The sequence below is a fragment of the Oncorhynchus nerka genome, linkage group LG9b (genome assembly GCF_034236695.1).
Source record: "Oncorhynchus nerka isolate Pitt River linkage group LG9b, Oner_Uvic_2.0, whole genome shotgun sequence".
NCBI lineage: Eukaryota > Metazoa > Chordata > Actinopteri > Salmoniformes > Salmonidae > Oncorhynchus > Oncorhynchus nerka.
This window is the reverse complement of record NC_088424.1, coordinates 48,464,919-48,477,418: the sequence shown is the minus strand read 5'-3', so window position 1 is coordinate 48,477,418 and position 12,500 is coordinate 48,464,919. Positions and strand designations below refer to the sequence as shown.

At 45.3% G+C, this 12,500-nt stretch overlaps 1 protein-coding gene across 1 annotated transcript in view; it reads right to left on the bottom strand.

Annotated features, from left to right (window-relative positions):
* Positions 1-12,500, bottom strand: part of LOC135565728 (receptor-type tyrosine-protein phosphatase mu) — a gene marked incomplete at its 3' end in the record, with an annotated part of 232,236 nt that overhangs the window by 67,867 nt on the left and 151,869 nt on the right. Inside the window, exon 2 of the mRNA XM_065013640.1 lies at positions 6,741-6,863. Within this exon, the coding sequence (XP_064869712.1) occupies positions 6,741-6,863 (123 nt within the window). The remainder of the gene's footprint in view (positions 1-6,740; positions 6,864-12,500) is intronic.

Sequence of the window (12,500 nt, the reverse complement as noted above, 5' to 3'; positions counted from 1 at the left end):
CTCATGCCGTCCCTGGGGGGTGCGTCACCTGGGTGGGTTGATTCACTGTTGTGGTCGGCCTGTCTGGGTTGGCGCCCCCCTTGGGTTGTGCCGTGGCGGAGATCTTTGTGGGCTATACTCGGCCTTGTCTCAGGATGGTAAGTTGGTGGTTGAAGATATCCCTCTAGTGGTGTGGGGGCTGTGCTTTGGCAAAGTGGGTGGGGTTATATCCTTCCTGTTTGGCCCTGTCCGGGGGTGTCCTCGGATGGGGCCACAGTGTCTCCTGACCCCTCCTGTCTCAGCCTCCAGTATTTATGCTGCATTAGTTTATGTGTCGGGGGCTAGGGTCAGTTTGTTATATCTGGAGTACTTCTCCTGTCCTATTCGGTGTCCTGTGTGAATCTAAGTGTGCGTTCTCTAATTCTCTCCTTCTCTCTTTCTTTCTCTCTCTCGGAGGACCTGAGCCCTAGGACCATGCCCCAGGACTACCTGACATGATGACTCCTTGCTGTCCCCAGTCCACCTGGCCATGCTGCTGCTCCAGTTTCAACTGGCCTGGGCCCTAGGACCATGTCCCAGGACTACCTGACATGATGACTCCTTGCTGTCCCCAGTCCACCTGGCCATGCTGCTGCTCCAGTTTCAACTGTTCTGCCTTACTATTATTCAACCATGCTGGTCATTTATGAACATTTGAACATCTTGGCCACGTTCTGTTATAATCTCCACCCGGCATAGCCAGAAGAGGACTGGCCACCCCACATATGCTCTCTCTAATTCTCTCTTTCTTTCTCTCTCTCTCGCAGGACCTGAGCCCTAGGACCGTGCCCCAGGACTACCTGACATGATGACTCCTTGCTGTCCCCAGTCCACCTGACTGTGCTGCTGCTCCAGTTTCAACTGTTCTGCCTTATTATTATTCGACCATGCTGGTCATTTATGAACATTTTAACATCTTGGTCATGTTCTGTTATAATCTCTACCCGGCACAGCCAGAAGAGGACTGGCCACCCCACATAGCCTGGTTCCTCTCTAGGTTTCTTCCTAGGTTTTGGCCTTTCTAGGGAGTTTTTCCTAGCCACCGTGCTTTTACACCTGCATTGTTTGCTGTTTGGGGTTTTAGGCTGGGTTTCTGTACAGCACTTTGAGATATCAGCTGATGTACGAAGGGCTATATAAATAAATTTGATTTGATTTGATTTGATATATGGGGTATATGGGAATATGGGGTATATGGGGTATATGGGTATCTGAGGTATATGGGGTATATGGGTATCTGAGGTATATAGGGTATATGGGGTATCTGAGGTATATGGGGTATATGGGTATCTGAGGTATATGGGGTATATGGGTATCTGAGGTATATGGGGTATATGGGTATCTGAGGTATATGGGGTATATGGGTATCTGAGGTATATGGGGTATCTGAGGTATATGGGGTATATGGGTATCTGAGGTATATGGGGTATATGGGGTATCTGAGGTATATGGGGTATTGAGGTATATGGGGTATATGGGGTATTGAGGTATATGGGGTATCTGGGGTATATGGGTATCTGAGGTATATGGGGTATATGGGGTATATGGGTATCTGAGGTATATGGGGTATATGGGGTATATAGGGTATATGGGGTATATGGGGTATCTGAGGTATATGGGTATATGGGGTATATAGGGTATATGGGGTATCTGAGGTATATGGGTATCTGAGGTATATGGGTATCTGAGGTATATGAGGTATATGGGGTATATGGGGAATATGGGGTATATGGGTATCTGAGGTATATGGGGTATATGGGGTATTGAGGTATATGGGGTATCTGAGGTATATGGGGTATCTGGGGTATATGGGTATCTGAGGTCTATAGGGTATATGGGGTATATGGGTATCTGAGGTATATAGGGTACATGGGGTATTGAGGTATATGGGGTATCTGAGGTATATGGGGTATATGGGGTATATGGGTATCTGAGGTATATGGGGTATATGGGGTATATGGGTATCTAAGGTATATGGGGTATATGGGGTATCTGAGGTATATGGGGTATATGGGGTATATAGGGTATATGAGGTATATGGGTATCTGAGGTATATGGGTATCTGAGGTATATGAGGTATATGGGGTATATGGGGTATTGAGGTATATGGGGTATCTGAGGTATATGGGGTATATGGGGTATATGGGTATCTGAGATATATGGGGTATATGGGGTATATGGGGTATATGGGTATCTGAGGTATATGGGTATCTGAGGTATCTGAGGTATATGAGGTATATGGGGTATATGGGGTATTGAGGTATATGGGGTATCTGAGGTATATGGGGTATATGGGGTATATGGGGTATATGGGGTATTGAGTTATATGGGGTATTGAGGTATATGGGTATCTGAGGTATATGGGGTATATGGGGTATCTGAGGTATATGGGGTATATGGGGTATATGGGTATCTGAGGTATATGGGGTATATGGGGTATTGAGGTATATGGGGTATCTGAGGTATATGGGGTATATGGGGTATATGGGTATCTGAGATATATGGGGTATATGGGGTATATGGGTATCTGAGGTATATGGGTATCTGAGGTATCTGAGGTATATGAGGTATATGGGGTATATGGGGTATATGGGGTATTGAGGTATATGGGGTATCTGAGGTATATGGGGTATATGGGGTATATGGGGTATATGGGGTATTGAGTTATATGGGGTATTGAGGTATATGGGTATCTGAGGTATATGGGGTATATGGGGTATCTGAGGTATATGGGGTATGGGGTATATGGGTATCTGAGGTATATGGGGTATATGAGGTATATGGGGTATTGAGGTATATGGGGTATATGGGGTATTGAGGTATATGGGGTATCTGGGGTATATGGGTATCTGAGGTATATGGGGTATATGGGTATCTGAGGTATATGGGGTATATGGGGTATATAGGGTATATGGGGTATATGGGGTATCTGAGGTATATGGGTATATGGGGTATATAGGGTATATGGGGTATCTGAGGTATATGGGTATCTGAGGTATATGAGGTATATGGGGTATATGGGGTATATGGGGTATATGGGTATCTGAGGTATATGGGGTATATGGGGTATTGAGGTATATGGGGTATCTGAGGTATATGGGGTATCTGGGGTATATGGGTATCTGAGGTATATAGGGTATATGGGGTATATGGGTATCTGAGGTATATAGGGTACATGGGGTATTGAGGTATATGGGGTATCTGAGGTATATGGGGTATATGGGTATCTGAGGTATATGGGGTATATGGGGTATATGGGTATCTGAGGTATATGGGGTATATGGGGTATATGGGGTATCTGAGGTATATGGGGTATATGGGGTATATAGGGTATATGAGGTATATGGGTATCTGAGGTATATGGGTATCTGAGGTATATGAGGTATATGGGGTATATGGGGTATTGAGGTATATGGGGTATCTGAGGTATATGGGGTATATGGGTATCTGAGGTATATGGGGTATATGGGGTATATGGGTATCTGAGGTATATGGGTATCTGAGGTATCTGAGGTATATGAGGTATATGGGTATCTGAGGTATATGGGTATCTGAGGTATCTGAGGTATATGAGGTATATGGGGTATATGGGGTATATGGGGTATATGGGGTATTGAGGTATATGGGGTATCTGAGGTATATGGGGTATATGGGGTATATGGGGTATATGGGGTATTGAGTTATATGGGGTATTGAGGTATATGGGTATCTGAGGTATATGGGGTATATGGGGTATCTGAGGTATATGGGGTATATGGGGTATATGGGTATCTGAGGTATATGGGGTATATGAGGTATATGGGGTATTGAGGTATATGGGGGTATATGGGGTATTGAGGTATATGGGGTATCTGGGGTATATGGGTATCTGAGGTATATGGGGTATATGGGTATCTGAGGTATATGGGGTATATGGGGTATATAGGGTATATGGGGTATATGGGGTATCTGAGGTATATGGGTATATGGGGTATATAGGGTATATGGGGTATCTGAGGTATATGGGTATCTGAGGTATATGAGGTATATGGGGTATATGGGGTATATGGGGTATATGGGTATCTGAGGTATATGGGGTATATGGGGTATTGAGGTATATGGGGTATCTGAGGTATATGGGGTATATGGGTATCTGAGGTATATGGGGTATATGGGGTATATGGGTATCTGAGGTATATGGGTATCTGAGGTATCTGAGGTATATGAGGTATATGGGTATCTGAGGTATATGGGTATCTGAGGTATCTGAGGTATATGAGGTATATGGGGTATATGGGGTATATGGGGTATATGGGGTATTGAGGTATATGGGGTATCTGGGGTATATGGGGTATATGGGGTATATGGGGTATTGAGTTATATGGGGTATTGAGGTATATGGGTATCTGAGGTATATGGGGTATATGGGGTATCTGAGGTATATGGGGTATATGGGGTATATGGGTATCTGAGGTATATGGGGTATATGAGGTATATGGGGTATTGAGGTATATGGGGTATATGGGGTATTGAGGTATATGGGGTATCTGGGGTATATGGGTATCTGAGGTATATGGGGTATATGGGTATTGAGGTATATGGGGTATATGGGGTATATAGGGTATATGGGGTATATGGGGTATCTGAGGTATATGGGTATATGGGGTATATAGGGTATATGGGGTATCTGAGGTATATGGGTATCTGAGGTATATGAGGTATATGGGGTATATGGGGTATATGGGGTATATGGGTATCTGAGGTATATGGGGTATATGGGGTATTGAGGTATATGGGGTATCTGAGGTATATGGGGTATCTGGGTATATGGGGTATCTGAGGTATATAGGGTATATGGGGTATATGGGTATCTGAGGTATATAGGGTACATATTGAGGTATATGGGTATCTGAGGTATATGGGGTATATGGGTATCTGAGGTATATGGGGTATATGGGGTATATGGGTATCTGAGGTATATGGGGTATATGGGGTATATGGGGTATCTGAGGTATATGGGGTATATGGGGTATATAGGGTATATGAGGTATATGGGTATCTGAGGTATATGGGTATCTGAGGTATATGAGGTATATGGGGTATATGGGGTATTGAGGTATATGGGGTATCTGAGGTATATGGGGTATATGGGGGTATCTGAGGTATATGGGGTATATGGGGTATATGGGTATCTGGGTATCTGGGTATCTGAGGTATCTGAGGTATATGAGGTATATGGGTATCTGAGGTATATGGGTATCTGAGGTATCTGAGGTATATGAGGTATATGGGGTATATGGGGTATATGGGGTATATGGGGTATTGAGGTATATGGGGTATCTGAGGTATATGGGGTATATGGGGTATATGGGGTATATGGGGTATTGAGGTATATGGGGTATTGAGGTATATGGGTATCTGAGGTATATGGGGTATATGGGGTATCTGAGGTATATGGGGTATATGGGGTATATGGGTATCTGAGGTATATGGGGTATATGGGGTATTGAGGTATATGGGGTATTGAGGTATATGGGTATCTGAGGTATATGGGGTATATGGGGTATATGGGGTATCTGAGGTATATGGGGTATATGGGGTATTTTCTCTTATTGCATTGTACGGACCAATGTCAATGTTTGTAAATGGCAGAGATATAAAGTATCTCCTTTAAAAGGTCCCACTCCACTAGTCTGAATGTGTAACCATGGTGACAACATTTCCACTTCCTACCCCACTTGTCTGAATGTGTAGCCATGGTGACAGCATTGCCACTTCCTACCCCACTTGTCTGAATGTGTAACCATGGTGACAGCATTTCCACTCCTACCCCACTAGTCTGAATGTGTAGCCACGGTGACAGCATTTCCACTCCTACCCCACTAGTCTGAATGTGTAGCCATGGTGACAGCATTTCCACTTCCTACCCCACTAGTCTGAATGTGTAACCATGGTGACAGCAGTCCCACTTCCTACCCCACTAGTCTGAATGTGTAACCATGGTGACATCATTTCCACTTCCTACCCCACTAGTCTGAATGTGTAACCATGGTGACAACATTTCCACTTCCTACCCCACTAGTCTGAATGTGTAACCATGGTGACAGCATTCCCACTTCCTACCCCACTAGTCTCAATGTGTAGCCATGGTGACAGCATTTCCACTTCCTACCCCACTTGTCTGAATGTGTAACCATGGTGACAGCATGTCCACTTCCTACCCCACTTGTCTGAATGTGTAACCATGGTGACAGCATTTCCACTTCCTACCCCACTAGTCTGAATGTGTAGCCATGGTGACAGCATTTCCACTTCCTACCCCACTAGTCTGAATGTCTAGCCATGGTGACAGCATTGCCACTTCCTACCCCACTTGTCTGAATGTGTAACCATGGTGACAGCATTTCCACTCCTACCCCACTAGTCTGAATGTGTAGCCATGGTGACAGCATTTCCACTTCCTACCCCACTAGTCTGAATGTGTAACCATGGTGACAGCATTCCCACTTCCTACCCCACTAGTCTGAATGTGTAACCATGGTGACAGCAGTCCCACTTCCTACCCCACTAGTCTGAATGTGTAGCCATGGTGACAGCATTTCCACTTCCTTTTTTGGGGGGTTTTGGATTGTGTTTTGGATTGGGTTTTGGGTTTGTAAACAACCGTGTCAGCTAGTTGTCTTACCTTTGAGCATATCAACAAACAATGTGTTTTTACTGTACGGTAGTATGACCAGGCTTACCTGTTGGCATCCAGGGGTCTGCTGTGGGCTTCTCTCTGGTGTTGGCCTGTTCCCAATCTAGATCGTCCTCTCTCCCCTGGCTGTACCCGCAGGCTGCGAACGGCTTGTCAAACTCACAATCACCTGTTACCAAAGACAGAAGAGAATCATTCACAATTGATATTGTTCCTTCTAACTCCACACTAGTAATGAATGAACACATACTCTACATTCATAACATTCTTCTCCTCAGCTTTAACTCTTTTTATCCCCCACCCCCAAAAACATAAGCATCGATTTTCATAATGCAATATGGCCGCCGATGCTGAGATGGTGAGATGGTGAGATGATGAGATGGTGAGATGGTGAGATGATGAGATGGTGAGATGGTGAGATGATGAGATGGTGAGATGTTGAGATGCTGAGATGGTGAGATGATGAGATGATGAGATGGTGAGATGGTGAGATGATGAGATGGTGAGATGCTGAGATGGTGAGATGGTGAGATGCTGAGATGGTGAGATGGTGAGATGGTGAGATGATGAGATGCTGAGATGGTGAGATGATGAGATGATGAGATGGTGAGATGGTGAGATGATGAGATGGTGAGATGATGAGATGGGTTTAAAGTGAGACAAAGTAAAGAATTACTGCAAACGTCGAGGCACAACACACATTAGCGTCATTAGCCAACACGGCAGTCCAATTTCATGTCAGGCGTAGGCTATACGCTACCCTATTGTGTGTGTGTGTGTGTGTGTGTGTGTGTGTGTGTCAGGCGTAGGCTATACGCTACCCTATTCCCTATGGCCCTGGTCAACACTACAACCGCTGAGGCAGTCATTTGGACAACACTACATCCTCTGAGGCAGTCATTTGGACTGCTCATCAATTTAACTGATTTATTACACTGCCATTTCAAAGTTATGCCCCCCTCCATCCTTGACTTTCACTAAATCAGTCTATATAACACACTGGCATTGTTAGAATCACTATCACAAACACAATTGGAGTTATAAACCACTTTTAGGGGGACAGTTTTGGCCCCTCCTTCTCCTGACAGTACAGATGTAGGATCTTAATTTGAGCCAGTTTTTTACAGCATGAAAATGTATCCTGCAGCAACAGGAAATGTGAATTATTTATGTGGATTATAATTAATGGACATTTTTGAAGGGGTTTATACATTTTTTCGTACGGTAAAAATTAAGTTCTAAGTGGAAATTACAAACTTCAGAAGCTTTTTTAAACCTAAAATAGACTACACTTTAAAAAATGTCCTGCAACAGGGTGATCAAATTAAGATCCTACATCTATAGTTATTCACCCTGTTAATTGCCTGGAAACTACACTGAAACTAATTTCACACATTTAACAACAGATGAAATACAGTATGATGGGGATGCATGGGGAGAATGGGTGAGCTGTGGAGAGAGAGGGGAAGCAGACAATGGATCAGACGGCTGTAAGGAGGCTCCCGTCGTTGGTCTGTTGCTGTGTTCTACAACATGCTTGACTTGACTGCTATTTGGTCTTTTTTTTGTTGAGTTTTTAATTGAAAAACGTATGAAACATATTAATAGGCAAGAATAGCCCGAGGACAAAACTACATTAATAAAAATATATATATTTAAAAAGGCACACGTAGCCTACATATCAATACCAATACACACACAAACTATCTGGGTCAAATAGGGGAGAGGCGTTGTGCCGTGAGGTGCTGCTTCATCTGTTTTCTGAAACCAGGTTAGCTGTTCACTTGTGCAATATGAGATGGAACCTAGTTCCCTGCAATATACTGTATGCTTTCTTGAATTTGTTCTGGATTTGGGGACTGTAGAAAGACCCCTGGTGACATGTCAGGTGGGGCGAGTGTGTGTGTCAGTGCTGTGTGTAAGTTGACTATGAAAAAGATTTTGAATTTTCAATACATTTATGTTTCTTATAAAAAAAAACAAGAAGTGGTCAAATAGGGGAGAGGTGCAGGCAATCTCTCCTCAACTCTTAGCCAAGAGAGACTAGCATAGTATTTATATCAGCCCTCTGATTACAATGAAGAGCAAGACGTGCCGCGCTGTTCTGGGGCCGGCTACAGCTTAATAACTAGGTCCTTCTTTGCAACTCTTGACCATATGACTGGACAATAATCAAGATAAGATAAAACTAGAGCCTGCAGGACTTGCTTTTTTTGGAGCTGAGCTCCCTGCTATCAACGCACAACGTGCATGAACGACACCATGCCTAGGAGATACTCCGTCATGAGTCACAACAGGCTACATGACAGACGTATAAGGACCAAGGCAGCAGAAAAGATTCCACGCCAGCTGCTGCTGCGGGAGCTAAATTGCACACAGTTCCCAGGGAGGAGACAGTTCCAGGTGGCCAGATGCCCAAAGAACAGAACCCCAAGACACCTGTGACACCTGCAAGCGACTTGTTTGTGGGAAGTGATGCGAGCAAGTGATGTGTTCGACTGTTAGGACAAGGAATAACAGCTAAATGAAATCCAACTTGTGCCATTGTGTGAAGACGCAGACCTTGTCAGCCAGACAATAACTGTCTTGCTGACAGTGTGGCTTGGTGGTTGGGGTCTTGGTGGTTGAGCATCTTGGTGGTTGAGGATCTTGGTGGTTGAGGATCTTGGTGGTTGGGGTCTTGATGGTTGAGGATCTTGGTGGTTGGGGTCTTGGTGGTTGAGGATCTTGGTGGTTGAGGATCTTGGTGGTTGAGGATCTTGGTGGTTGGGGTCTTGGTGGTTGAGGTCTTTGTGGTTGAGGATCTTGGTGGTTGGGGTCTTGGTGGATGGGGTCTTGGTGGTTGAGGATCTTGGTGGTTGGGGTCTTGGTGGTTGAGGATCTTGGTGGTTGGGGTCTTGGTGGTTGAGGATCTTGGTGGTTGAGGATCTTGGTGGTTGAGGATCTTGGTGGTTGGGGTCTTGATGGTTGAGGATCTTGGTGGTTGGGGTCTTGGTGGTTGAGGATCTTGGTGGTTGAGGATCTTGGTGGTTGAGGATCTTGGTGGTTGGGGTCTTGGTGGTTGAGGTCTTTGTGGTTGAGGATCTTGGTGGTTGGGGTCTTGGTGGTTGAGGATCTTGGTGGTTGGGGTCTTGGTGGTTGGGGTCTTGGTGGTTGAGGATCTTGGTGGTTGGGGTCTTGGTGGTTGAGGATCTTGGTGGTTGGGGTCTTGGTGGTTGAGGATCTTGGTGGTTGGGGTCTTGGTGGTTGGGGTCTTGGTGGTTGAGGATCTTGGTGGTTGGGGTCTTGGTGGTTGAGGATCTTGGTGGTTGAGGATCTTGGTGGTTGAGGATCTTGGTGGTTGGGGTCTTGGTGGTTGAGGTCTTTGTGGTTGAGGATCTTGGTGGTTGGGGTCTTGGTGGTTGAGGATCTTGGTGGTTGGGGTCTTGGTGGTTGGGGTCTTGGTGGTTGAGGATCTTGGTGGTTGGGGTCTTGGTGGTTGAGGATCTTGGTGGTTGGGGTCTTGGTGGTTGAGGATCTTGGTGGTTGGGGTCTTGGTGGTTGGGGTCTTGGTGGTTGAGGATCTTGGTGGTTGGGGTCTTGGTGGTTGAGGATCTTGGTGGTTGGGGTCTTGGTGGATGGGGTCTTGGTGGTTGAGGATCTTGGTGGTTGGGGTCTTGGTGGTTGAGGATCTTGGTGGTTGGGGTCTTGGTGGTTGAGGATCTTGGTGGTTGAGGATCTTGGTGGTTGAGGATCTTGGTGGTTGGGGTCTTGATGGTTGAGGATCTTGGTGGTTGGGGTCTTGGTGGTTGAGGATCTTGGTGGTTGAGGATCTTGGTGGTTGAGGATCTTGGTGGTTGGGGTCTTGGTGGTTGAGGTCTTTGTGGTTGAGGATCTTGGTGGTTGGGGTCTTGGTGGTTGAGGATCTTGGTGGTTGGGGTCTTGGTGGTTGGGGTCTTGGTGGTTGAGGATCTTGGTGGTTGGGGTCTTGGTGGTTGAGGATCTTGGTGGTTGGGGTCTTGGTGGTTGAGGATCTTGGTGGTTGGGGTCTTGGTGGTTGGGGTCTTGGTGGTTGAGGATCTTGGTGGTTGGGGTCTTGGTGGTTGAGGATCTTGGTGGTTGGGGTCTTGGTGGTTGAAGATCTTGGTGGTTGCGGTCTTGGTGGTTGAGGATCTTGGTGGTTGGGGTCTTGGTGGTTGGGGTCTTGGTGGTTGAGGATCTTGGTGGTTGGAGTCTTGGTGGTTGAGGATCTTGGTGGTTGGGGTCTTGGTGGTTGAGGATCTTGGTGGTTGCGGTCTTGGTGGTTGAGGATCTTGGTGGTTGGGGTCTTGGTGGTTGGGGTCTTGGTGGTTGAGGATCTTGGTGGTTGGAGTCTTGGTGGTTGGGGTCTTTATTTTATTTTGTCATTATAATAGAAGCTGTTCCAACACACATGCTGTCTGTTTCATAGTTGGAATAAAGGCACTACATTAATAAAATGGATTGAACTCTCAATGAATAATGGGGCGGCAGGTAGCCTAGTGGTTAGAGCATTGGACTAGTAACCGGAAGGTTAAAAGATCGAATCCCCAAGCTGACAAGGTAAACATCTGTTGGCCTGCCCCTTTTAAAGGCAGTTAACCCACTGTTCCTAGGCCGTCATTGAAAATGTTCTTAACTGACTTGCCTAGTTAAATAAAGAAAAAATAAAATGAGTTGAACACACCATGAATACAATGTTTTGAACTCTTCAAATGCAGGGGGGTTTTATTTTTAATTTTTACATATAGCATACAGTAACATAAACTACTTAAAATGCTATTGTGTTATTAGAACACATTTTTTTGTATTCTAAAGTTACTTAATACCTTTATTGTGTTGTATGGCCTTACAGGAGGGAGGGGCCTTTATATTGAGTTGAAGAGGTGGGAGGAGACTTTACATTGAGTTGAAGAGGTGGGAGGAGACTTTATATTGAGTTGAAGAGGTGGGAGGAGACTTTACATTGAGTTGAATAGGTGGGAGGAGACTTTACATTGAGTTGAAGAGGTGGGAGGAGACTTTACATTGAGTTGAATAGGTGGGAGGAGACTTTACATTGAGTTGAAGAGGTGGGAGGAGACTTTACATTGAGTTGAAGAGGTGGGAGGAGACTTTACATTGAGTTGAAGAGGTGGGAGGAGACTTTACATTGAGTTGAAGAGGTGGGAGGAGACTTTACATTGAGTTGAAGAGGTGGGAGGAGACTTTACATTGAGTTGAATAGGTGGGAGGAGACTTTACATTGGAATAAAGAAGAGTTAATCAATCACACACTGACAGGCGGAGCTGAAAACATGCAGACCTGCACACACACACACACACACACACACACACACACACACACACACACACACACACACACACACACACACACACACACACACACACACACATACAAACAGAATGTACTCAGTATGCACACACACACACACACACACACACACACACACACACACACACACATACAAACAGAATGTACTCAGTATGCACGCACACACACAAACACACACACACACACACCCACTCACACACACTCTCACACACACACACACACACACACACACACACACACACACACACACACACACACACACACAGATACAAACAGAATGTACACAGTATGCGCACACACACACATACACACACATACAAACATAATGTACTCAGTATGCACGCACACACCCAATATGGTTCCGTGTGTGTGTGTTGTGTGTGTGTGTGTTTGCGTATACTGTGTACATGCTGTGTGTGTGTGTGTGTGTGTGTGTGTGTGTGTGTGTGTGTGTGTGTGTGTGTGTGTGTGTGT